This window comes from Lissotriton vulgaris, chromosome 3_1, assembly GCF_964263255.1.
Source record: "Lissotriton vulgaris chromosome 3_1, aLisVul1.2, whole genome shotgun sequence".
Taxonomy (NCBI): Eukaryota; Metazoa; Chordata; class Amphibia; order Caudata; family Salamandridae; genus Lissotriton; species Lissotriton vulgaris.
In genome coordinates this window covers 1,720,657,803-1,720,685,305 of record NC_141689.1, presented here as the reverse complement: position 1 = coordinate 1,720,685,305, position 27,503 = coordinate 1,720,657,803, and the positions used below count along the sequence as shown (strand labels likewise).

The following is a 27,503-nucleotide window of genomic DNA, read 5'->3' as shown; positions in this document are numbered from 1 at the left end:
TTGGTCATTTTTGCTTCCCCTCCTGTTGCTCTTTTCCCCCGGTTTTTGTTCCGGGGTGGTCTGTCCTCGGGGGTTGCTCTCTCGTTTCCTTGGCCTTCGGGTTTTCTGTATACCTTCCCTCCCGTTTTTCTCCTCCCGGGCGCTCTGCGGAGGTTTGGGGGGTGTCGGTGTTGTTGGGTTGGCCTTGCTGTTTTTGGTTTCCGCTCCTGCTGTTGCTGTTGGGAGTCGGATTTGGCCAGCCTCCCTTGCCTCCGGCTCTGCTTCTGGGTCCGCAGCTGTCTTTGCCCTGTCTTTGGCGCTTGCTTCTGACTGCCTGTCTCTTGAGCGGCTGTCTTTAGCGTCTTTGGGCTGTTCTTCTGTGGTGGCCTGTGGCATGTGCTGGTCGCGTTGGCCTTCCGCTCTTTGGAGCTGTGATGCACTTTGGGGCTCTTTTGTTTCCTGGTGCTCTTCTCTTGGTCGGAATCCATGGTGGGGTTCCTGTTTCTGTGCTGGTTTCTCCAGCTTGGGTTTGTTGTTGGGATTTTTCCCCTTCCGCTTTGTCTGCTCGTTGACGGCGGTTTGTGCTTGTCGGGGCCTTGGGACTTCCTCGGTGGTTGTTGCCCTTTGGTGGGTCGGCTTCTTCGGAGCTTTTGCTTCGTTGTCCGGGCTCTCCTGTTCTCGTTTCTTCTTTGGGCCTTGCCTGCTGTTTTGCATGGTCTGCGGTTGCCCCTTTCATGTCCTTGTTAGTGGTGGACGTGTTGTGGTTGTCCACTGCGGTGTTTTTTTTTGCTGGCCTTCTCTTCCGCTTGCCGGTTGGGTGGGTTGGGTGCCTTGCTCGTTTTGTTTCCTTCTTTGCAGTTTCTGCAGGTTTGAGTTGTTTTGCGGCTTAGATCGGGCTTTTCTGCCTGTTTCTTCGTGTTTCCTTTTGCGGCTGGAGGTGTTGCTTCCTGTTTTGCCTGCTGTGGGGGTTTCTCCTGCCCCTTCTTTGGGTGTTCGCGGGGCTCTTCTGTTTTGCCTCCAATGTTCACTACAGTCTCGGGTTTCTCCTGCCCTGTTTGTCTCCTGTGGGTTCTGTGTCTGCTTCCTGTGCTGATGGGGCGGGGTCTCTATCCTGGTGCTTTGTGGGGCGGCCTTTTGGCGGTCCCGTCACACTTTTGTGCGACATTCTCGGCTTGATGTTTTTCTTGCCTCTTCTGACGATTTCTGTTGGCGTCTTGTACGCTGCTGTTCGTCGATGCTTTATTGTTTAAAGTTTTGTACTTTTGCATGGATCCCTGGTGTCCTGCATTTTTTCTTCTTGGTTCTTTGCTTGTGAGTTCCTCACGTGGTAAGGACTGGGACGGGGAGGACCCATGAGGGGGTAATGTCTTATTACTTACCGGTAATCTTCATTACCCCGATTAGGGTCCTCCCCGTCCCAGTCCTCTTCCCTCCCTCCCGCTGTGTTTGTGTCTGAGTCTTGTTGATAACAGGCATGGCGGTGGGTGGGAGGGGCTTATGTCACCTTCGACCTTTGGATTTCTGGCGTTTTGATTGGCTGGGTGGAGGCAGGACTGCCTCACGTGGTAAGGACTGGGACGGGGAGGACCCTAATCGGGGTAATGAAGATTACCGGTAAGTAATAAGACATTTTTCATTCTGCAATGCTTATGGACAATAAAAACTGTGCTAAAAAAAACCTGTAATTCAGCTTTTTCCTGACAGAGCCCCTCTCGGCTTTCAAGAACAACAACATGCATTTGGAATACCTCACACTAGGTATGTGTTTCCTATATATAAGAACTTATACAAGACGCTTGTGATAGATCAAAGACTACAACTGAGGTACAATATGAAAGATTTTTCTATCCAGATCTGGAATAAGATATGGTCTAAAATTCACTCCACATCTCGCTCAGCTAGAACAACACAAACATTGTGTTTGCATGCATTCATACATTCCCATTGTCGATTTTTGCATTTAGAAATGAGTTTATAATTTTCAAGGCTTCGTACATCTACTACCAGCTCCCATGTTTTGCTGCTGCATCATGTAATCCAAACAAAGGCATAACCTAAGGGGATGTAAGGAAATCACGACAAAAATATCTACCGAATCACCACACAATCTACAGCTCATAAACTGAAAATGAATCTTTCACTTCAACAGGTTTTGCTATACGAGTGAAATGGCTATGCCATTTCTAGTGGTAACCAAGTACTTTCAGCATCGGGATGATACTGATTTCACAGCCACATTTGTTGCGGCAATAGTCTAACATACCAGTCAACACAGCTGGGATCAGGCACAATTCAGCGCCATTCATGCCACGTTTACATCAAGGGAGCACTCAGGTGAGTCATTAACTTACCTCAACTACCTTTTCAGTAGCAGATTCCAGCTGAGAAAGCAGCTCCTGAGTCCGGTCTTTCTGTTGACTCAGCTCTCTTCTAGCAATTAAAGGAGATGGAGGCGGATGGTCAATATTGGATTCTGCCATGTCCTTATTACACATTCTACATTTTTATTGGTTATATTTATTTTATGCTATTAAATATAGTGTGAACTTGGACCGAGGGCATTAGAGAGTTTTGCATGATCACCAGTTTACATTACACATATTTATTTAGGCACGAGAAAATTAGGGGATATGCCAAGAATACAGGATGTGGAACAGAGGCTGGACTCAAACCAGGTTCCCTAATCCCAAAGTCGGCACCTATGGTCATTAGGTAACATGCCCTTCCTCTACATAGGACTCCAGCAAATAAGGAGGAGTCAGAGAGAATATATTTTTATTTATCAAGTAGGGACAGTAAAAGAAAGAAGAACACAAGATGATTCGTCTTTGTAATAAATCGGGTTATTAGATGAAAAGTGGAATTGGGTCTTTCACAAGTAATATGTCTGCACTATCCCTTCTGCAGGGAACCGAGTACCCCTTTGTGGCACTTGACTCTGTCAATGTAGCAAGGCAAAGTAGCCCAAGGCCTTCTCAAGGGATTTGGTGTGGGCAACCACCACATTCCTTAGGCACGAAATAAACACTAAAAAAACATTGTCCAGTCTTTTATACAAATGTGCTACTCAATACGGTGCCTCAATGTACAAATATACACAAGTTGGAAGATGGAACTATTCAAACAGTTTACACGACAGCAAGCCCTGAATGCTAAATCCTCAATATCTCCCGAGCACCCACATAGGCCAGACACAATATAATAGGGTGTACTTTTTAAAGATCCGACTTACTGGTTTGCTCTGAGCGTGGCCACAAAAATACAGGCAGAAATATGTCATTAAAGCCCAATGCAGACAATATCAAGATCTCCCAGGACGGCACAATCTTACAATAACATTCATTATTATAAGTAATAGATTCACTATTAACATTGTAAATGCCAATAACGCACTTACCATTCACTATACTGTGTGTGTCAGTCTTTTTCACATTTACACATGCCGCAAAGCAGCCTTAGTACCTCAGAACAAAACCCCCTTCAGCCCAAAGTCTAAGGCTACATGCCCCAGCTCCAGAAGTGCTCAATGCAGTTATAACCTCTCTAGGGGCATAAATGCAACCCTCGGGAGGTATAGGGTGCGAACCAAATTTTACCATAAAGGCTCCTGGGGGGAACTGCTGCACGTCTGGCAGCTCCCTGCACAAAGGTGGAATAATTGTGATGCCTGTGTTTCTTTTGAAGCTCCGCAGAAAGCATTATATAATTTTTTCAGGACCTTGGTAGGCCTTTTCCCTATTTTACAATTAAGAAATTAGTAACTTACCTATGACTCCAGTTCTCCAGGGTTGGTATTTTTCATATAGTCATTAGCTTGAATCATTCACATTAGTCAGGCTGGGAATTCCTGATAACTTTAAATAGCAGTAAACAGTTTTCAAATGGTGACTGGCCTCAGCAATATTGTTTGACTAGTAGAACATTAACATAATTTGAAACAACCTGAACTTTTGCCAATGAGGTGGGTGTACTTGGCTCTACTACTCGCCCTGGGGGCCACTATAGTTTAGATTTCATACCAGATAGCACAAACAGTGAGTAGAGTACATAATCCACCATCCTCTCCGGATCCCCGGAAGACCCCTGCCCATACCACATCTTCAACAAAGCCTGCAGCACCATCGCACCCCATCTCTGGAAAACCATTAACATCTCCTTCGAGACAGCGACCTTCCTGGAGAGCTGGAAGCACGCAGAGATCAACGCCCTACTCAAAAGACTCAAGGCGGACCCAAAGGACCTAAAGAACTTCCGACCCATCTCCCTGCTACCGTTCCCGGCAAAAGTCATCGAAAAAGCTGTCAACAAACAACTGACCAGCTTCCTCGAGGAGAACAGCATCCTGGACCTGTCCCAGTCCGGGTTCCGCAGCAACCACAGCACCGAAACTGCCCTCATTACCGCCACCGATGACATCAGGACCCTGCTAGACAACGGAGAAACCGCAGCCTTAATCCTCCTGGACTTATCAGCCGCTTTAGACGGGGTCTGCCACCACACACTACGAACACGCCTCTTCGACGCCGGAATCCAAGAGAAGGCCCTGGACTGGACCTCCTCCTTCCTCTCCGGCAGAACACAGAAAGTCCGCCTCTCCCCCTTCCGCTCTGAAGCCACCGGGATCATCTGCGGCATACCCCAAGGCTAATCCCTCAGCCCAACGTTGTTCAACGTCTACATGACACCGCTCGCCCACGTCGCACGAGGGCACTACCTCAACATCATCTTCTACGCCGACGACACCCAGCTGATCCTCTCCCTCACCAAGGACCCCCACACCGCCAAAACCAACCTCCATAAAGGAATGAAGGCCGTCCCCGTCTGGATGAGGAACAGCCGACTGAAGCTGAACTCGGACAAGACGGAGGTCCTCATCTTCGGATCCACCCCCTTGGCCTGAGACGACTCCTGGTGGCCGACTGCACTAGCAACACCCCCTACACCCACTGACCACACATGCAACCTAGGGGTCGTCCTCGACTCTACCCTCTCCATGACACAGCAGGCCAACGCCGTCTCCTTCTCCTGCTTCAACACCCTTCGCATGCTGCACAGGATCTTCAGGTGGATCCCCACTGAAACGAGAAGAACGGTCACCCAGGCCCTCATCAGCAGTAGACTGGACCATGGAAACACACTCTACGCAGGAGCCCCTGCCATACTCCTGAAACGACTGCAACGCATCCAGAATGCCTCCGCATGCCTGATCCTCGACATCCCTCGCCGCAGCCTCCCTGTCAACAAGAGGATAACCTTCAAACTCCTCACCCACGCACACAGGGCACTCCACAACAACGGACCAACTTACCTCTACAGCCGACTCATCCTCTACACCCCCACCCGCCCGCTCCGCAGATCGCGCCCTCAACACTGTCCCCCGGATCGAAAGAGTGACATGCCTGCGGCAGATCATTCTCCCACCTCGCTGCCAAAACATGGAACACCCTCCCCATCTGCCTACGACAGACCGAAGACCTTCTGAACTTCAGAAGACTTCTCAAGACCTGGCTCTTCGAACAGTAGCAGCTCCCACCCATAGCGCCTTGAGACCCTCACAGGTAAGTAGTGCGCTTTACAAATGCTATGATTGATTGATAATAAATGAGCCTATTACTGGGGAGGAGGGTGTTAGTATATGAGAGACATCAACACTGGACAACTGGAGTTACAGATAAGTAAATTATTTCTTTTCCACCACTGGATATTTCATATATGCAAATGCTTGAATCGGAATAGAAGGCAGTGTATAACAATATAAATTAAGCAGGAAGCAGTTTCACCTTTAGTGAATCGTCTGAAAACCTCGAAAAATGGAGCTTATACAAATTATAGAGTGGAATTCATGCTACCTCTATTGGTATTAGACAGTACATGCAGATATGTTTGAATCAATAAACCAAAAAAAGATAGGTGTGGGGCACATTTTGTAAGTTTACACAAAAATTCATTATTCTTTTCCTTTTATGAAAACACTTGGCCAAAATGTGTTTTGTGAGTCAGTCACTTCTTCAAGGTCACATAATTCATTGTCAGCCACACCTATTAAACTTATTTCAGAGTTCATTGTGTACAAAGGCAGTTCCAAATCAGATTTTAATATTCTGTTTGCGATGAACATGCATATGTCATAGTGCTGCTCCTATTTTCAGTACAAACATAAGTTTATTAAGTATGCCGGACACTTAATTATGTGGCCCTGAAGAAGCAACTGACTTGCGAAACACATGTTGACCATGTATTTTCACCTTTACTGAAACAGGTTGCAGAGGACTGCCAGTCCCACTGCTGAGTTAGCTGCTACATTTACATCCAAAAGACAAAAAAAGGGTGGGAGACCCAATATACCCTTGCGGGCTTGGGCAAATATTAACAGTATAGAGTTTGGGAATGCCGACAAGGGATTTTGTTTGTTAGGATAATTTCCAGATTAAGACTTGCATCTTAATTTTAAACAGACGTCTGTTTAATCAAATTAGTATCTGATATAGTTATAATCAAACTGACTAACAATCAATTAGACAGGGAGACCATTCAAGTAGTCTAAGAAAACAAGAGCAACACGGGATAATCTTTTTTGAAAAAAGAATTCTTATTTTTATCAATCATCAATATATAGGGTACATATCAACAATTCACGTTGATTGCAATGCTTACAAATGAAAAAGGAATTACTCAATTCTTCCTACAGTTCATCTGAAAAACAAGTCCAATCCAATAATAAAACAAGCATTTGCAATGCAATAGGTCTCGCATTTCTGCGAGTTTGAGCTAATGGCATTGTAAATGACAATGTCTTTTATTCATGTTTTGGTTTTTAAAACATAAATAAAAGGCATTGTCATTTAACAAAGCCAATAACTTAAACTCGCATAAATGCGAGACCTATTGGATTGCAAATGCTTGTTTCAAATATATGCACAGCAGCACAGGCTGCTGTGCAACACGACTTAAAAAAAACGTGCTATGACAAGGTCAACGATGGCCCCGTCATCACTTTTTTCTTGACATTAAGTAATGTTGCACAGCAGCTGTGAAACAATAACATGCCTTAGAAAACATTGACAAAGCTAATAGATCTCACATAGATCAATTGGCATTGCTATTGCTTGTTTTATTTATTTACCTACATTGTTCAGGTGTGGCACATACAGTTTTCAGACTGCTACTAGTATCAGAGCCCAGACAAAGTATATTTTTGGACCGTACCAGCGGTAAAGTGGCACTCACTCAGTCATACACACACCAAGACATTTCACATATAAGAAAACTTAAGTCTTAGCAACTATGGAAATCCAGAAAACCATAGATACCGTCAAGCCACACTCAGCTACCTGGTCTCCAGGTATGCATAGCGACGCTTTAGCGTTAACACACAGCAGCAAACGTGGGTGGAAGAGGAAGAGCAATGATACGTGGACTCCGAGACGTCTTGGGTGGCGGCCATCTTGCAGTGACTTAATGGTGCAAACGGCTGAACCGAATTGTCGCTAAATCACATATTACTGTCAACTATTCCTTCTAACATTTTAGAAGCATAATACAAATGAAATCAGTAGACACATTTTTGGAGAGAAAAATGGTTCAGTTTATGATTATACATCGTTGCTTCATTGAAAAATCGTCAATTTAAGCAGATAACAATCATGTTCATTACAAGCTTGGATGTTTTGCCGTACTCTTTCAATCTAGTAAAGGACAGGCTAGAATATGCTACCGCCCAAAGATGGCGGCAGAACCATCAGAAATAGACGACAGACTGCTGCAGCCGTGTCCGTCTTTTACTTCTATTGCCGCCTTCTCACTCTCCGTTCTTGCACGTGATCGGTGAGCCGGTTCACAGAGGCCTCCGTTTACTCTTCCGAGACCCGGGCAGCGCTGAGACCGGTGCCCCTCGCGGGTGAGTGGGCCAGCTTTTTTTGTAGGGTGTAGGAGGGAACAAGGTGGCTGTTGTATTGTCAATGGGACGGTTACGAATTACTTACCTGAATGCAAGAGCCGGTTCTATATCTGGCCGTGTTGACCCCCCCACTAGGTGTCCCGAAGACACCTCGGTCCACCAAAGATACGGCACCATGCAGTCTCCAAGCATTTTTTTCAGGGAAAGGCCCTTCACCTGACCCGGTAGTGTTTGTTAGGGTGGGGAAGTGGAGGGACCTAGCTCGGAAGGCATGACCTGGATCTTTCCACGGCTCATTTTATATGTATATTTTGACTGTTTTGGAAGACCAGTGAGACGTTAGATTTAAGCTGTGCCCTAAAAGGCGAACTCTTCCTCTGTTACTTTTGGTTTTACAACTGCCTTAGGCCTTAACATAGCACCTTGTCCCGCAGCCAACAATAAGACATATGGAAATGTTGAAACCGATAAGAAAGAAGCCTACTTGTTCTTATTTTGAGGCGTTGGAGTTAAATCTGTGTCCTGCTCACTTAATCTGTTTTTAAAGGGACCGGGTTAAGGCGCTGCACACTACACCTGCACAAGAAAACCAAAGTATGTAGAAAGTGGCCCACATTATTGTCCTGTGTAAATAGTGGCAGGCTGTGGTATAGTCTACTTCAAGACTCTGGCCAACCTCACCCCTGCAAATCACTTGATGTGTTTGATTGATGCTCTGTAAATCCACCATAATCTTAAAGCCCCCGTATCTGAACTAGGACCATTCCTCACTCCTGCTATGGATATGATATATATAAACAAGATGTATCATAAACACAATTAACGCGCAAAAGCTGTTCACAGTTTGAAGCGCATTCACAGACCAGAATCTCTGCTCGTGCACTGGTCTACGCGCAGCACGTCTTCTGGAGAGGAACACTCAACTGGAATTAACGCGGATAAGCTGTTCACAGTTTGAAGCGCGTTCACAGACCAGAATCTCTGCTCGTGCACTGGTCTGTATCACTTGGAAGGAAACACAACGACAATAAGTCTTGCTAGCGGCAGCGCTTTGCGCTGCAATGCTAGGCGAGACCTAAACAGTAAGTGACATCTATTTTTCCTTAAATTAAAGGTCACTTATATAATTAATAACAACTGGAGAAATGGACTTTATAGTCGACGTTTCGGTCTTCAATTGTATCAATCCTTCAGACCTTCTTCAGGACAATACAGTGTGCATGTGACAGTGACCCTTCATGAATGAATCCAGTTATGACCTCAGAATCAAATACGGTCAAAGGACTCTCAATGGCAGTCTTGGTTTTTGTCTGATTTTTATCGTCTCCCAGACGGCTCTGTAAGCAAATTTTCTTTTTGTGGACCAGTCCTTATTGTTTTCTTTTCACACTTTTTTTCTTTATCCAATTTGTGAAGGCAAACTTTCGACGTGCAACGCAGAAACCTGTCGGATTGAAACGCGGAAGTCTCTCGAAGTCACGTGAGATCTGGTCAGATTGTATTGTCCTGAAGAAGGTCTGAAGGATTGATACAATTGAAGACCGAAACGTTGACTATAAAGTCCATTTCTCCATTTGTTATTAATTATATAAGTGACCTTTAATTTAAGAAAAAATAGATGTCACTTACTGTTTTTATTATTGGATTGCACTTGTTTTTCAGATGAACTGTAGGAAGAAATCAGTAATTCCTTTTTCATTTGTAGGCATCGCAATCAACGTGAATTGTTGATATGTACCCTATAAATTGAACATTTACATCCAGGCAGTACTGCGTAGTGAAACATCTGCCTTCTCCTGTAGGTAGCTGCATGGCAGATGTCTTGGAGCCTAGATCAGGTACCTCCAACCAGTCACTTGGGAGCTACAGTAGCTCCCAGACACCTTCAGAGTAGTTCACAGCCTTGAGTTATTTTTCAAATGAGCACAATGTGAGATTCTCATTTCAAAGTTGAGGGAAGGTTCCGTTCATGTGACATGGTGATCATCAGGCTGCAGAAAGCAGGGCCTGACAATGAGCTCAGTCAGCTTTGTGGGCCCTGCTGGGGCGGAGTCACAGACGTGAACAACGGAAGCACTGAGGTATTGTCAACTAAAAATCAGAGTTGTGAACAAAATGATGCTTCTGAATGCTTTTAAATGGAAGAAAAATGAAATAGAGAGTTACAAATTATAGAAAAAGTTACAATTTTACAGGCTCTCAGTCACCCATACAAATATATCCCCCCTTCATACGTACACATGCTCATACATCCCCAAAGAGTGCCCTTAGACTTGGTATTTAGTTCAAATTAAAGTATCTGCCTGTAGTAAGCTGGCTCAGTATATACTATACCAAAGTAAGGTTTAGTGCGCAATGAGTCCACTGGATCCACAGAGGACTTACCAAGGCTATATTACCAATACTAATGCTCTCTTTTGTGGTAGTGTGGGCGAGCAGTTGGGTGTATTAGAGGGCAGTGCTAAGCATTTGTTGTACACACCAGGGCAAGAAATGCTTACACACACTCAATGACTGAATCCAAGACCAATAGTTTGCAAAAATATTACTTTTAGTATATTTATTTTACAGAACCAAAGATACTCTGTTGCCGCAAAGTACATTTTGCAATGTCACTGTTTTTCAATGTAAAAAAGTGGACACAGCATTTTTTTAATCAGTACAATGTGATCCTATGGGAGGAAACACAATCAGCAATATGCAGGTTACGTAAACAATTTACAATGCTGACCTTTTGGATGAAGAATCAGTACCAGGCAAGGTTCAGGTAAGTGGCCTCACTATACTAACAGCTGCATTAGGGCGGACGAGTGCAGAGGTCTAACTCCGGTTTTATTGCCAATGTTTTCAAATGGAGAAAGAGGGCAATCAAATTGGTACTACTTACAGGTAAGTAGAACTGTTTGGTAACCCAGTCTCCTGTGGTTAAGGTAAGCACAGGGGAGGCCACAAGGAAGCACCAAACTTGCACCTTCAGTAACACAGGGTAGGCCGCGTGCAGAGTGCCAACACAGCATTGGGCACCCAATGCAAACAAATGGAGAATCTTGGATTCAGAAAAAGGCTGCATGCTCAGGCCAGGAGGCTGGACGAAAGAAACCTACAGCTGCATAGGTAAACTGGGGTGTGCTGGAGCATCGGGACACCATTGGTAGATCTCCACAAGGCCCAGGGGCTCTGGGTGCAGGGGTGTCGTTTGGCGTCGGAAGTCAGCTTACCAGTGCAGTCGTGGTTGGCGGTCATAGTGCCGAGGCTGCAGATGTCGACGTCGAGTCCGGAAGGGGTCAACCGACGAGGGACTCTTGCCCAGGATCACTGGGGAACCTTTTCCTGAATGGTGGGCCTCTTGGACTTGGGCAGTGGGCTTAGGGTGCAGGGGTGGTCGACTTGGAGGTGTCACCAGCAGAACTTTGGTCTTTAAAGTTGGTTATCTTCTGGACAGGTCTGCTGTCCATGGGAGATCAGGAGTGTTAGACGGACCGGGAGGGTCGGCCGAGATTATGGGGAGAGGTCTCCAGGGAGAGCCGTCTCCAACGACTGTACAGATAAGTAACTTCCCCCCCCACAGACGGACACCACACAAGATTGAAGGTTAACGAGACTTTATAGGCAATTCTTAGGTTACGTTGATATGATACAAGGAGGTCTGGACTCAGGGGTCCCCTCGGTTCTGATCTCTGGTTGAGGAAAAGGGGTAGCGGGACAGTCTTAGTTGCCAATGGGTAAAATAGCTCTCAATCCTCGAGCTCGGCGTGTTTGCTGATCGGGCCGTGGAGGAGCCAAGCCGGTCCCGAGATGGACGAAGGATGATCGACGGGCCGTGGAGAAGCCAAGCAGGTCCCGGGATGGATGACGGGTGGTCGACGGGCCGTGGAGAAGCCAAGCAGGTCCCGATGCAGATGACGGTTACAACGGTCCGCGGCCTCGCCAGCAGATCCGGACGACGATGAAGGATGAAGGTTACGACGGCTGTGGCAGCGCCAACAGGCAGGACGATGGTGCACAGGACAGAGCTACGGCAGCGCCAGTAGTCCGTCCAGGATGAGTTCCTCTTTACGTCTCTCGACTCCAAGATACAACTGCCTTCCTGCTCTGGAGCTGCCCCAGTTATAGGGCTGGCGTGCTTTGATGTCCGGACCCTCGCACTTGGAGGTCGGGAGGTCCGGGATGAGGGAGTCCAGACACCCAGCAGGGGGGTGGAGCCAGCGCCCGGGGAGGCGATGGGCGAGCGGCACTGGCCGGGGGAGAGCCATCGACACCTCTTTCTCCCATTGACCTGCCAAGTAGCTCGCTCACCTCCTGGGTGGAGGGTGGTGCCGGAATGTCTGAGGCCGGGCTAGGCCCAGGGTTGAGGTCGATCGGGGGCCAGGCGGCCTCGTGATGAGGTGTCCAAGATGGCGGCCCAGGCTGCGCGCATGGGTCGGCAGTGGATCGGGCCCATGAGGTGATCATGTTCGAGGGCAGGTGTCCCTGAGGGGACGTAGGACGTACAATGGTGGTGTGTGGTGCTGGCGTGACTGGGCTCGGGCCTGGTCGAACCGGGGGAGAGCGGCCCGTCATGTGGCCTGTCCAACATGCGTCCCCCCCAGCTGAAGGCGGGGAGAGTTACCCATCCTCTTGGGGACTCTCTTCGTCGAGGCGGAAAAACCGGGACAGGCCATCCGCGTTGGCGTGGTCGGACCCAGGCCGGTGTTCAACCGTGAAGTCCATACCTTGCAAGGAGATGGACCAGCGTAGCAGTTTTGGGTTTTCCCCCCGCATATGCATCAACCACTGCAGGGGTCGGTGGTCAGTCTGCACCCGAAAGTGGGTGCCAAAAAGGTAGGGCCGGAGCTTCTTGAGGGCCCATACCACGGCGAAGGCTTCCCTTTCTATGGTGCTCCAGCGTTGTTCCCGTGGTAGGAGTCTCCGGCTGATGAAGGCCACCGGTTGATCAAGGCCTTCGGTGTTTACTTGGGACAGGACCGCCCCAATGCCCTGGTCGGAGGCGTCCGTTCTGGTGACGTCATTCAGGCCCCGGTAGTCGACACAGAACCGGAGTTCTGGTGTGGTTCCGGGGGCGGCTGCTTTGGGGACCAGTACGACCGGGCTGGCCCATGGACTGTCTGAGGGCTCGATGACCCCGAGCGTGAGCATCTTAGCTACTTCCGCCTGGATGCAGGCCCGTACCCGATCAGGTACGCGGTAGGCCCGGTGGCGGATAGGAGGGCTGTCTCCGGTGTCCACATCGTGCACACACCAGGAAGTGACACCTGGGGTGAGGGAGAACAGACTGGCAAATCGTGATAGGAGGGCTTGGCACTCGTGGCGTTGTTCTCTGGTGAGGGTCTCCGAGAGTCGGACCCCATCCACGGAGCCGTCTTGCTCCTGGGTCCGCAAGAGGTCAGGGAGAGGTTCGGAGTCGTCTTCAACCCCATTGTCTGTGGCCATCAAGAGACTGAGTTCTGTTCGTGCAAAGTGGGGTTTCAGTCTGTTGGTGTGGAGGACTCGGAGCGGATTCCGGGTGGACTCCATATCGATCAGATAGGTGGCAGGACCCTTGCGCTCGATTACCTTGAAGGGTCCCGTCCATTTGTCTTGGAGAGCGCACGGTTCTGTGGGGGACATTACCCAGACCTGTTGCCCCGGCTCGAATTCAATAGATGAGGCGTTCTGGTCATACCATTTCTTCATGTCCTCTTGACTAGTCTCTAGGTTGGCTTTTGCTAGGTCTCTGAACCGTCGGGACTGGTTGCGGAGGGTGAGGAGGTACCGGAAGACATCGGGAGGACTCTTGGCCGGAGGCATCTCCCAGCCTTCTTTGATCAGGCTGAGTGGCCCCCGTACTGGGTGCCCATAGAGCAGCTCGAATGGGCTGAAGCCTAGGGACTTCTGTGGGACCTCCCGGTAGGCGAAGAGGAGGCACGGTAGCAGCACATCCCACTGGCGACGGAGGGGCTCTTCCAATCCCCCGATCATCCCTTTTAGCGTGCGATTGAACCGCTCAACAAGTCCGTTTCCTTGGGGGTGATAGGGGGTCGTGAAGCGGTAGGTGACCCCACACTGTTGCCAGAGGGACTTCATATATTTGGAAATAAAGTTTGTGCCCCTGTCACTGACGACTTCTCGGGGGAACCCCACACGGGAGAAGATCCCCATCAGGGCCCGGCCGACCACTGGGGCTGTCACGGTCCGGAGAGGAATAGCCTCAGGGTAGCGGGTGGCGTGGTCCACTAGTACCAGGATGAAGCGGTGGCCTTGTCTTGTACGCGGATCTAGGGGTCCCACAATGTCTATTCCGACCCTCTCAAATGGGGTCGTGACTACTGGAAAGGGTTGCAGGGGGGCCTTTAGTTTGCGGCCGCTCTTCCCACTGGCTTGGCACGTGGGGCAAGATCGGCAATGCTGGTGCACATCGTTTCTCATTTTCGGCCAGAAGAAGTGGGTCACTAGGCGGCTGTAGGTTTTATCTTGTCCCAGGTGCCCTGCCAGGGGGACATCGTGGGCCAGATTTAGCAGGAAGTCTCTAAAGCGGAGGGGCACCACTAGTACTCGGTTGGCCCCCAGCTCGGCGATTCGTTGCTCGCTGTACAATAGGTCATTGTCCCAGTAGACCCAATGAGTTCCGGAGGTATCCCCTGCGCTTTGGGCGAGCGCTTGTTGTCGGAGTCCCTCAAGGGAGGGACAGGTCTTCTGCTCCTGACGAAATTGTTCTTGTGTGGGTCCCCCTTCTTGAGCCCACTGGTCAAGATTAGCAAGGTCGGAAGGTTGGGCAAGTTCGAGGGGGACACCATGGTCGGGGGTCTCGGCGGGGGCGACCGGGGGCGGTGGCGCCGGCCATTCTGGTTCTTCGGGGTGAGGGTTGGCACGGGCGGCCATGGACCGGGTGGTGACGCACGCCCAGTCTGGGACGCCCAACATCCCCAAGTGTTCTTTTCGCTCCACGGCTGCCCACGGGGAGCTTTCCAGGTCATTTCCGAGGAGGCAGTCCACGGGGGCGTCGTCTCGGACCGTTACCTTCAGCATGCCGGAGACCCCTCCCCACTCAAAGGGGACGCAGGCCATCCGACACAGACTCTCTGAGTTGTCGGCGGATCGCACAGGGCAGAGAATGTTCGGTAGATATTGTTCTGGGGTCACCAGATGACAGCGGACGGCTGTCACACTGGCCCCGGTGTCTCGAAGGGCTTCGGCCCGTTGTCCATTGATGCTCACCCATTGGCTGTACTTCTGGGTGTTAGCGGGTAGGGGGACCCGCGGGACCATGTCTCTTCCCCCTAAGCACGCGAGAGTCATGGCTGCTGGCTCCCACTCTTGATACTCTTGCTCGTCTGTTTCTTGTTCCTCGGAGATCTGTTCTTCCCCTAGTGCCGCGGCGGCCACCTGGCGGGGTCTTGGACTCTGATACTGCGGGCAGCTTGGGTCGTTTGCATAGTGGCCGACTCGTTGGCATCGGTGACATGTAACATTGGCTCTGTATCCCGGTCGCGCCGGGGTGCTGCCCCGGTTGGCCGGGGGGGTGGTGCTGGTAGTGGGGGCGGCCGGAGTGTTGTCTCTCCCTCGTCCTTGGCCCCCTCCTCCTCCTCTGGGTCGGGGGTGACCATTGTTGTTCCTGTTCTGCTCGTAGGACCCATTCCGGCCCACTCTGGTGATCTCCCACCGGTCAGCTTCGGCTGCGAGCTGCCGGGGATCGGTTAACTTGCTGTCGAGGAGGTGTTGGCGTAGTTCAATAAAGCAATTGTTGGACAGATGCTCCCATACCATCAGATTGAACAGCTGCTCGTAGGTCGTGACGTTGTTCCCTCTGATCCAGCCTTCGAAGGCTCTGCTAAAGTACGTTACATAGTCCACCCAAGTTGTACCTGGAATGCGTGTGCAGTCTCGGAACCGCTGACGGTACATCTCGGGCGTGAGGCCATAGCGGGTGAGGAGGGCCGCTTTCATATGGTCGTAGGAGGTCATCTGGTGGTCTGGGAGCTGTAACAGAGTATCGCGGCCCTCATTGAGGAATTTGCCCCATAGGCCGGCTCCCCAGTCGGCTCTATCGATCCGGTGCGCAGTCATCGCGATTTCATAGGCTTTAAACCATTGCTGGATGTCGTCTTCTCGAAAATATTCTCGGACCACATCCTTGGGGATGTGCACTTTTTTCTCCGTGGACCCTGGGGTGGACGGTCTGTCGGGCACCCCTAACTCTTTATTCTGTTTGCGCAGGTTGATCTCGGCTAGGTTCCGCTCGTGCTCGTACGTTAGTCTTTTTTCCTCGAGCTCCCTTTGCCTCTGTTTCTCCTCTCTTTCTTCTCGGAGGCGAAGGTGCTCTAAGTTTATTTTTTGCTCGGCCAATTTGAGTTCTATGTCCATCTTGAGTCGGGCCATTTCGAGTTCGTGTAGTCGGGCTTTTTCTCTTTCTTGGATCTCGTCTTGCGAGAGACTGGTTCTTTGCCCCTCAGGGCCCGTGCTGGTATTTTTCGCGGTGCTTTGCTCAGGGGCTTCGACATCCCCGGTCTCTGCCCAAGATTCTAGGGCATGCTTAAAATCGTCCTTGGTACTTAGTCCGGTGGTAGCGATACCTAGTTCGATGCAGAACTGCTTTAGTTCACGATGGCTGTATTCCTCGAGTTTTTCCATTTGGAACTTCTCAGTTGATCCGCTCTCTTTAGTCGACATTGTTGTTCGTTGTGGGGTGAGCTACTCTCTGTACGTTATGCGGTGATTCGGATCGCGCCGCTGGCCACCAATGTTAGACGGACCGGGAGGGTCGGCCGAGATTATGGGGAGAGGTCTCCAGGGAGAGCCGTCTCCAACGACTGTACAGATAAGTAACTTCCCCCCCCACAGACGGACACCACACAAGATTGAAGGTTAACGAGACTTTATAGGCAATTCTTAGGTTACGTTGATATGATACAAGGAGGTCTGGACTCAGGGGTCCCCTCGGTTCTGATCTCTGGTTGAGGAAAAGGGGTAGCGGGACAGTCTTAGTTGCCAATGGGTAAAATAGCTCTCAATCCTCGAGCTCGGCGTGTTTGCTGATCGGGCCGTGGAGGAGCCAAGCCGGTCCCGAGATGGACGAAGGATGATCGACGGGCCGTGGAGAAGCCAAGCAGGTCCCGGGATGGATGACGGGTGGTCGACGGGCCGTGGAGAAGCCAAGCAGGTCCCGATGCAGATGACGGTTACAACGGTCCGCGGCCTCGCCAGCAGATCCGGACGACGATGAAGGATGAAGGTTACGACGGCTGTGGCAGCGCCAACAGGCAGGACGATGGTGCACAGGACAGAGCTACGGCAGCGCCAGTAGTCCGTCCAGGATGAGTTCCTCTTTACGTCTCTCGACTCCAAGATACAACTGCCTTCCTGCTCTGGAGCTGCCCCAGTTATAGGGCTGGCGTGCTTTGATGTCCGGACCCTCGCACTTGGAGGTCGGGAGGTCCGGGATGAGGGAGTCCAGACACCCAGCAGGGGGGTGGAGCCAGCGCCCGGGGAGGCGATGGGCGAGCGGCACTGGCCGGGGGAGAGCCATCGACACCTCTTTCTCCCATTGACCTGCCAAGTAGCTCGCTCACCTCCTGGGTGGAGGGTGGTGCCGGAATGTCTGAGGCCGGGCTAGGCCCAGGGTTGAGGTCGATCGGGGGCCAGGCGGCCTCGTGATGAGGTGTCCAAGATGGCGGCCCAGGCTGCGCGCATGGGTCGGCAGTGGATCGGGCCCATGAGGTGATCATGTTCGAGGGCAGGTGTCCCTGAGGGGACGTAGGACGTACAATGGTGGTGTGTGGTGCTGGCGTGACTGGGCTCGGGCCTGGTCGAACCGGGGGAGAGCGGCCCGTCATGTGGCCTGTCCAACAAGGAGTCTTTTTAGAAGGCAGACAATCCTCTCAGGGTTCTGGAGGTCACTGGGCTGACGGACGAGTCGCTCTTCTGTAGAAGGGTCTTTGAGGGCTCACAACAGGTCTTTAGGGCTGGGGCCAAGTAAGTTGGTGTCTTCAGTCTATGCTGCTGCACAGTTATTCTTTGTCCTCTTCTTTTTAGGTTGTCGGTAAGCTGAGGATTACAGTTCAGGGGTGCCCCTAAATCCTCAATTTAGTGCAGTTACAGGGGTTAGAAGGTAGTAGCCAATAGGCTACTTAACTTCAGGGTGCCTACACCCTTTGTATCTCCACTCCCTCCGGGGAGGGAGCATATACCTAACCATATTGGCTACAATCCTCTAAAACAATATGGAGGATTTTCAAACGAGAGGGTTACTTCAGCTCAGGGCACCTTAGGGGTGGTCCTGGCTGAGAGGGGCACACCACTCTGTTGATTACTAATATTCCTGCCAACCTTGCCGCCAAAAGTGAGGCTTGGTCAGGGAGGCAGGCATCTCCACTAGTTGGAGAGCCTCTGGTCAGCATAACAAAGGGCAGGAAGCTTTTGAGGGTCACCGCCACTTTAAACTGTTCCTGCTGGGGGTAAGTGTGAAGCACCTCCACCCAGAGCAGGTTTTGTTTCTGACCCACAAGAGCAAAAGACTCCAGCCTCAGGGGGTCAGATACATGTCTAGAGGTGGCAGGCTGCTGCAGACCAGTCAGGCACACACTAGTGGTTTCGTAGGTTTGCGGGGGGCACCCCTAAGGTGCCCTCTGAGTGCATTTATTAATGGATCCAACACTGGCATCAGTGTGGGCTCATTAATCTGAGTTGCTAGGTTGGGAATTCGGTGAAGCCATCATGGAGCTGTGAAACTCGTAGTGACAAGCTCCCAGCTCATGCACTCACTATGACTTTGCCGTGCACTTATAATGTCTAAGAATGGAGTAAGACACTATCGGGGCACATCTGCTTGTTCAGTTATGCCCTTAGATGTTATGCCCTCAGATGAGGTATATTGCACCCTGCTTTAGGTCTGTAAGGCCTGTTGTAGGGGTGACTTACCTATGCCTCTTGCAGTGCTGGTAGGCCTGGAACACAGGGGTTTGTGCGAGGCCGACTCTACACTTTTATCTGCACCAAAACACACAGGCTACAGTGGCAATGTGCATGCGTTTGGTGAGGGGTCTCTTAGGGTGGCATAATACATGCTGCATTACCTAGAGACCCTCTCTGGTAACAATGCCCTTGGTACCACTGGTACCTTTTACAAGGGACTTATATGTGGGCCAGAAGTGTGCCTATTTTGTAAACAAAGGTACAGTTTTGGGAAAGAACAGAGGCACTGGGAACCTGGTCAGCTGAAACCCAGTGCACATTCAGTCAAAGATGCATTAGAGTCGGGCAAAAAGTGTGTGTGTGGGGGGGGGGGTACTGCAACAGAAACCCACTTTTCTACAGTGGATCTAAGGACATTAGGCTTCAGGTCAATGTAGCTGGGCATGGCGGTTTCTGGTTCTAATGAGCAAGTTGTTAAGCCTTCAGTATTTCACAATGAGATTCACTGATGTGAAGTAGCTTGTGATTGATTTAGTAAAATTGTTGTGCATCAATACAGACAAGTCACAAAACAATTATTTTTTCTTTCAATTCTTGTATCCACGCAAGACAATGTCCATCAGAACAAGCGTTTGCAATGCAATAGGTCTCGCATTAGGAAAGTGTGAGCTATTGGTATTGTAAATGACAATTGTTTTTAATATGCGTTGGCTTTGAAAATATATAAGTTAATAGCATTGTTATTCACAAAGCCAATAGCTTACACTTTCCTAATGTGAGTCCTATTGGCTATGACAATGCTTGTTGGTAGCAAGCAAGGACAGTGCTGTTGTGGTGCTCAGTGATGATGTGGTTGGGCTGAGTGTTGTGGTGGTGTCCCTGAGTGATGTGGTGGTGTCCCTGAGTGATGTGGTGGTGTCCCCGAGTGATGTGGTGGTGTCCCCGAGTGATGTGGTGGTGTCCCCGAGTGATGTGGTGGTGTCCCTGAGGGATGTGGTGGTGTCCCTGAGGGATGTGGTGGTGTCCCTGAGGGATGTGGTGGTGTCCCCGAGTGATGTGGTGGTGTCCCAGAGTGATGTGGTGGTATCACGTCCTATAGTGATGTGGTGGTGTCCCTGAGTGATGTGGTGGTGTCTGTAAATGATGTGGTGGTGTCTGTGAGTGATGTGGTAGTGTCCCTGATTGATGTGGTGGTGTCCCTGAGTGATGTGGTGGTGCCCCTGAGTGATGTGGTGGTGTCCCTGAGTGATGTGGTGGTGTCCCTGAGTGATGTGGTGGTGTCCCTGAGTGATGTGGTGGTGCCCCTGAGTGATGCCCCCGAGTGATGTGGTGGTGACCCTCAGTGATGTGGTGGTGTCCTAGAGTGATGTGGTATTGTCCCAGAGTGATGTGGTGGTGTCCCAGAGTGATGTGGCGGTGTCCCAGAGTGATGTGGCGGTGTCCCAGAGTGATGTGGAGGTGTCCCCGAGTGATGTGGTGGTGTCCCTGAGGGATGTGGTGGTGTCCCTGAGGGATGTGGTGGTGTCCCTGAGTGATGTGGTGGTGTCCCAGAGTGATGTGGTGGTGTCCCAGAGTGATGTGGTGGTGTCCCAGAGTGATGTGGTGGTGTCCCAGAGTGATGTGGTGGTGTCCCAGAGTGATGTGGTGGTATCACGTCCTATAGTGATGTGGTGGTGTCCCTGAGTGATGTGGTGGTGTCTGTAAATGATGTGGTGGTGTCTGTAAATGATGTGGTGGTGTCTGTGAGTGATGTGGTAGTGTCCCTGATTGATGTGGTGGTGTCCCTGAGTGATGTGGGGGTGCCCCTGAGTGATGTGGTGGTGTCCCTGAGTGATGTGGTGGTGTCTCTGTGTGATGTGGTGGTGTCCCTGAGTGATGTGGTGGTGCCCCTGAGTGATGCCCCCGAGTGATGTGGTGGTGTCCCTCAGTGATGTGGTGGTGTCCTAGAGTGATGTGGTATTGTCCCAGAGTGATGTGGTATTGTCCCAGAGTGATGTGGCGGTGTCCCAGAGTGATGTGGTGGTGTCCCAGAGTGATGTGGTGGTGTCCCAGAGTGATGTGGAGGTGTCCTAGAGTGATGTGGTGGTGTCCTAGAGTGATATGGTGGTGTCCTAGAGTGATGTGGTGGTGTTGTGAGGCGTGCAGCAGTGTGAGGCGTGCTGCAGTGGGTGGCGTGTAGCAGTGTGTGGCATGAATGAGTGTGCAGCATGCAGCAGTGTGAGTAATGTAGCAGTGTGCAGCAGTGTGAGGCGGGCAGCAGAGTGAGGCGTGCAGCAGTATGCAGCAGTATGAGTAATGCAGCAGTGTGCGGCGTGCAGCAGTGTGAGGCGTGCAGCAGTGTGAGGCGTGCAGCCTGCAGTAGTGTGAGTCATGCAGCAGTGTGAGGTATGCAGAAGTGTGTGGCGTGCAGCAGTGTGAAGCGTGCAGCAGTGTGAGGCGTGCAGCAGTGTGTGGCGTGTAGTGTGCAGCTGTGTGAGGCGTGCAGCAGTGTGTGGCGTGCAGCGGCATTCAGTGTGCAGCAGTGTATGGTGTGCAGCAGTGTGTGGCGTGCAGCAGTGTGTGGCGTGCAGCAGTGTGTGGCGTGCAGCAGTGTGAGGCGTGCAGCAGTGTGAGGCGTGCAGCGTGCAGGAGTGTGAGGTGTGCAGCAGTGTGTGGCTGCAGCAGTGTGTGGCTTGCATCAGTGTGAGGCGTGCAGCTGTGTGAGGCGTGCAGCAGTGTGAGTAATGCAGCAGTGTGCAGCGTGCAGCAGTGTGTGGCGTGCAGCAGTGTGTGGCGTGCAGACGTGTGTGGCGTGCAGCAGTGTGTGGCGTGCAGCAGTTTGTGGCATGCAGCAGTGTGAGGTGTGCAGCAGTGTGAGGCGTGCAGCAGTGTGAGTAATGCAGCAGTGTGAGGCATGCAGGAGTGTGAGGCGTGCAGCAGTGAGTAATGCAGCAGTGTGCAGCGTGCAGCAGTGTGAGGCGTGCAGCAGTGTGAGGCGTGCAGCAGTGTGAGGCGTGCAGCAGTGTGAGGCGTGCAGCAGTGTGAGGCATGCAGCAGTGTGCAGCGTGCAGCAATAGGTGGCGTGCAGCAGTGTGAGGCGTGCAGCAGTGTGAGGCGTGCAGCAGTGTGAGGCATGCTGCAGTGTGAGTAATGCAGCAGTGTGCGGCGTGCAGCAATGCGTGGCGTGCAGCAGTGTGTGGCGTGCAGCAGTGTGTGGCGTGCAGCAGTGTGTGGCGTGCAGCAGTGTGTGGCGTGCAGCAGTGTGAGGCGTGCAGCAGTGTGAGTAATGCAGCGGTGTGCAGCGTGCAGCAGTGTGCGGCGTGCAGCAGTGTGAGTAATGCAGCAGTGTGCAGCGTGCAGCTGTGTGAGGCGTGCAGCGGTGTGAGGCGTGCAGCGGTGTGAGGCATGCAGCGGTGTGAGGCGTGCAGCGGTGTGAGGTGTGCAGCAGTGTGAGTAATGCAGCAGTGTGCAGCATGCAGCATTGTGCAGCGTGCAGCAGTGTGAGGAGTGCAGCGGTTTGAGGCATGCAGCAGTGTGCAGCGTACAGCAGTGTGCAGCGTGCAGTAGTGTGTGACGTGCAGCAGTGTGTGACTTGCAGCAGTGTGTGACATGCAGCCGTGTGTGACGTGCAGCAGTGTGTGACGTGCAGCAGTGTGTGACGTGCAGCAGTGTGTGACGTGCAGCAGTGTGAGGCGTGCAGCAGTGTGAGGCGTGCAGCAGTGTGGGGCGTGCAGCAGTGTGAGGCGTGCAGCAGTGTGAGGCATGCAGCGGTGTGAGGCGTGCAGCGGTGTGAGTAATGCAGCAGTGTGCAGTGTGAAGCAGTCTGCAGGGTGCAGCAGTGTGCGGGGTGCAGCAGTGTGAGGCGTGCAGCAGTGTGAGGCGTGCAGCAGTGTGTGGCATGCAGTAGTGTGTAGTGTGCAGCAGTGTGAGGCGTGCAGCGGTGTGAGGCATGCAGCAGTGTTAGGTGTGCAGCGGTGTGAGGCGTGCAGCAGTGTGAGGCGTGCAGCAGTGTGAGTAATGCAGCAGTGTGAGTAATGCAGCAGTGTGCAGGCTGCAGAAGTGTGAGGCATGCAGCAGTGTGTGGAGTGCAGCAGTGTGTGGCGTGCAGCAGTGTGAGGCGTGCAGCAGTGTGAGGCGTGCAGGGGTGTGAGGCGTGCAGCGGTGTGAGGCGTGCAGCGGTGTGAGTAATGCAGCAGTGTGAGTAATGCAGCAGTGTGAGTAATGCAGCAGTGTGCAGTGTGCAGCAGTGTGCAGCATGCAGCAGTGTGAGTCGTGCGTGCAGCGTGCAGCAGTGTGCAGCGTGCAGCAGTGTGCAGCGTGCAGCGTGCAGCAGTGTGAGGCGTGCAGCAGTGTGAGGCGTGCAGCAGTGTGAGGCGTGCAGCAGTGTGTGGCATGCAGCAGTGTGAGGCATGCAGCAGTGTGAGGCGTGCAGCAGTGTGAGGCGTGCAGCAGTGTGAGGCGTGCAGCGGTGTGAGGCGTGCAGCGGTGTGAGGCGTGCAGCAGTGTGAGTAATGCAGCAGTGTGCAGCAGTGTGAGGCGTGTAGCTGTGTGAGGCCTGCAGCAGTGGGAGTAATGCAGCAGTGGGAGGCGTGCAGCAGTGTGAGGCGTGCAGCAGTGTGAAGCGTGCAGCAGTGTGTGGCGTGCAGCAGTGTGTGGCGTGAAGCAGTGTGTGGCGTGCAGCAGTGTGTGGCGTGCAGCAGTGTGTGGTGTGCAGCGGTGTGTGGCGTGCAGCGGTGTGAGGCGTGCAGCAGTGTGAGTAATGCAGCAGTGTGCAGCAGTATGAGGCGGGCAGCAGTGTGTGGCGTGCAGCGTGCAGTGTGCAGCAGTGTGAGGCATGCAGCAGTGTGAGGCATGCAGCAGTGTGTGGAGTGCAGCAGTGTGTGGCGTGTAGCAGTGTGTGGCATGCAGCAGTGTTAGGTGTGCAGCGGTGTGAGGAGTGCAGCAGTGTGAGGCGTGCAGCAGTGTGAGTAATGCAGCAGTGTGCAGCAGTGTGAGGTTTGTAGCAGTATGAGGCGTGCAGCAGTGTGCAGCGTGCAGCAGTGTGCAGCATGAAGCAGTGTGAGGCGTGCAGCAGTGTGTGGCGTGCAGCAGTGTGTGGCGTGCAGCAGTGTGAGGCGTGCAGTGGTGTGAGGCGTGCAGCGGTGTGAGGCGTGCAGCGGTGTGAGTAATACAGCAGTGTGCAGTGTGCAGCAGTGTGCAGCATGCAGCAGTGTGAGGCGTGCAGCAGTGTACAGCGTGCAGCAGTGTGCAGCATGCAGCAGTGTGAGGCGTGCAGCAGTGTGTGGCATGCAGCAGTGTGTGGCGTGCAGCAGTGTGAGGCATGCAGCAGTGTGAGGCGTGCAGCGGTGTGAGGCGTGCAGCAGTGTGAGGCGTGCAGCAGTGTGAGGCGTGCAGCAGTGTGAGGCGTGCAGCAGTGTGAGGCGTGCAGCAGTGTGGGGCGTGCAGCAGTGTGGGGCGTGCAGCAGTGTGAGTAATGCAGCAGTGTGCAGCAGTGTGAGGCGTGTAGCGATGTGAGGCGTGCAGCAGTGTGAGTAATGCAGCAGTGTGAGGCGTGCAGCGGTGTGAGGCGTGCAGCGGTGTGAGTAATGCAGCAGTGTGCAGCGTGCAGAGGTTTGAGGCATGCAGCAGTGTGAGTAATGCAGCAGTGTGCAGCGTACAGCAGTGTGCAGCGTACAGCAGTGTGCAGTAGTGTGTGACGTGCAGCAGTGTGTGATGTGCAGCAGTGTGTGACGTGCAGCAGTGTGAGGCGTGCAGCAGTGTGAGGCGTGCAGCAGTGTGAGGCGTGCAGTGGTGTGAGGCGTGCAGCGGTGTGAGGCGTGCAGCGGTGTGAGGCGTGCAGCGGTGTGAGTAATGCAGCAGTGTGCGGCGTGCAGCAGTGTACAGGGTGCAGCAGTGTGTGGCGTGCAGCAGTGTGAGGCATGCAGCAGTGTGAGGCGTGCAGCAGTGTGAGGCGTGCAGCAGTGTGAGGCGTGCAGCAGTGTGAGGCGTGCAGCAGTGTGAGGCGTGCAGCAGTGTGCAGCGTGCAGCAGTGTGCAGCATGAAGCAGTGTGAGGCGTGCAGCAGTGTGTGGCGTGCAGCAGTGTGTGGCGTGCAGCAGTGTGAGGCGTGCAGTGGTGTGAGGCGTGCAGCGGTGTGAGGCGTGCAGCGGTGTGAGTAATACAGCAGTGTGCAGCAGTGTGCAGCATGCAGCAGTGTGAGGCGTGCAGCAGTGTACAGCGTGCAGCAGTGTGCAGCATGCAGCAGTGTGAGGCGTGCAGCAGTGTGTGGCATGCAGCAGTGTGTGGCGTGCAGCAGTGTGAGGCATGCAGCAGTGTGAGGCGTGCAGCGGTGTGAGGCGTGCAGCAGTGTGAGGCGTGCAGCAGTGTGAGGCGTGCAGCAGTGTGAGGCGTGCAGCAGTGTGAGGCGTGTAGCGATGTGAGGCGTGCAGCAGTGTGAGTAATGCAGCAGTGTGAGGCGTGCAGCGGTGTGAGGCGTGCAGCGGTGTGAGTAATGCAGCAGTGTGCAGCGTGCAGAGGTTTGAGGCATGCAGCAGTGTGAGTAATGCAGCAGTGTGCAGCGTACAGCAGTGTGCAGCGTACAGCAGTGTGCAGTAGTGTGTGACGTGCAGCAGTGTGTGATGTGCAGCAGTGTGTGATGTGCAGCAGTGTGAGGCGTGCAGCAGTGTGAGGCGTGCAGCAGTGTGAGGCGTGCAGTGGTGTGAGGCGTGCAGCGGTGTGAGGCGTGCAGCGGTGTGAGGCGTGCAGCGGTGTGAGGCGTGCAGCGGTGTGAGGCGTGCAGCGGTGTGAGTAATGCAGCAGTGTGCGGCGTGCAGCAGTGTACAGGGTGCAGCAGTGTCTGGCGTGCAGCAGTGTGAGGCATGCAGCAGTGTGAGGCGTGCAGCAGTGTGAGGCGTGCAGCAGTGTGAGGCGTGCAGCAGTGTGAGGCGTGCAGCAGTGTGAGGCGTGCAGCAGTGTGAGGCGTGCAGCAGTGTGTGGTGTGCAGCAGTGTGTGGTGTGCAGCAGTGTGAGGCGTGCAGCAGTGTGAGGCATGCAGCAGTGTGCAGCAGTGTGCGGCGTGTAGCGGTGTGAGGCGTGCAGCAGTGTGAATAATGCAGCATTGTGAGGCATGCAGCAGTGTGAGGCGTGAAGCAGTGTGTGGCGTGCAGCAGTGTGTGGCGTGCAGCAGTGTGTGGCGTGCAGCAGTGTGTGGCGTGCAGCAGTGTGTGGCGTGCAGCAGTGTGAGTCGTGCAGCGGTGTGAGGCGTGCAGCAGTGTGAGTAATGAAGCAGTATGCAGCAGTGTGAGGCGGGCAGCAGTGCGTGGCGTGCAGTGTGCAGTGTGCAGCAGTGTGAGGCATGCAGTAGTGTGTGGCGTGCAGCAGTGTGTGGCGTGCAGCAGTGTGTGGCGTGCAGCAGTGTGTGGCATCCAGCCGTGTTTGGTGTGGAGCGGTGTGAGGAGTGCAGCAGTGTGAGGGGTGCAGCAGTGTGAGTAATGCAGCAGTGTGCAGCGTGCAGCAGTGTGAGGTGTGCAGCAGTGTGAGTAATGCAGCAGTGTGCAGCGTGCAGCAATGTGAGGCATGCAGCAGTGTGTGGAGTGCAGCAGTGTGTGGCGTGCAGCAGTGTGTGGTGTGCAGCAGTGTGAGGCGTGCAGCAGTGTGAGGCGTGCAGCAGTGTGAGGCGTGCAGCAGTGTGCAGCATGCAGCAGTGTGCAGCGTGCAGCAGTGTGCAGCGTGCAGCAGTGTGCGGCGTGCAGCAGTGTGCGGCGTGCAGCAGTGTGTGGCGTGAAACAGTGTGTGGCGTGAAGCAGTGTGTGGCATGAAGCAGTGTGTGGCGTGCAGCAGTGTGTGGCGTGCAGCAGTGTGAGGCATGCAGCAGTGTGAGGCGTGCAGTGGTGTGAGGCGTGCAGCAGTGTGAGGTGTGCAGCAGTGTGAGTAATGCAGCAGTGTGCAGCAGTGTGAGGCGTGTAGCGGTGTGAGGCGTGCATCAGTGTTTGGCGTGCAGCAGTGTGAGTTGTGCAGCGGTGTGAGGCGTGCAGCAGTGTGAGTAATGCAGCAGTGTGCAGCAGTGTGAGGCGGGCAGCAGTGTGTGGCGTGCGTGGTGCAGCAGAGTGAGGCATGCAGCAGTGTGTGGCATGCAGCAGTGTGTGGCATGCAGCAGTGTGTGGCGTGAAGCAGTGTGAGGCGTGCAGCAGTGTGAGGCGTGCAGCAGTGTGAGGCGTGCAGCGTGTGAGTAATGCAGCAGTGTGTGGCGTGCAGCAGTGTGTGGCGTGCAGCAGTGTGTGGCGTGCAGCAGTGTGAGGCTTGCAGCAGTGCGAGTAATGCAGCAGTGTCTGGCGTGCAGCAGTGTGTGGCATGCAGCAGTGTGAGGCGTGCAGCAGTGTGAGGCGTGCAGCGGTGTGAGGCGTGCAGCGGTGTGAGGCGTGCAGCGGTGTGAGGCGTGCAGCGGTGTGAGGCGTGCAGCGGTGTGAGGCGTGCAGCAGTGTGAGTAATGCAGCAGTGTATGGCGTGCAGCTATGTCCTTGCACTTATGTCTCCAAGGCGTGAAAAGGTGAAGCATGTTCCACAAATGTACATGAGCGTATAGACAGGCCCTTAATGTCAGAAGACAGAGATACGGGCCAGAACTGGCTCACCTCCCCTATGCCCCCCCTAATTGTATCACATGTAATAATTTTTAGCGGCTAAATATATTTCCACAGATCACAAAGGGTGGCATGCTTAGGCCTGTCGGTCCATCAAGTAAAATTAGATAAAAATACACTCCTCAGCAATGACTTCAAGGGATG

General features: G+C 52.8%; 1 protein-coding gene across 1 annotated transcript in view; it reads right to left on the bottom strand.

The window, feature by feature from the left end:
• SCLT1 (sodium channel and clathrin linker 1) overlaps positions 1–27,503 on the bottom strand; it is a 511,633-nt gene that overhangs the window by 81,708 nt on the left and 402,422 nt on the right. Inside the window, exon 18 of the mRNA XM_086962162.1 lies at positions 2,331–2,409. Within this exon, the coding sequence (XP_086818288.1) occupies positions 2,331–2,409 (79 nt within the window). The remainder of the gene's footprint in view (positions 1–2,330; positions 2,410–27,503) is intronic.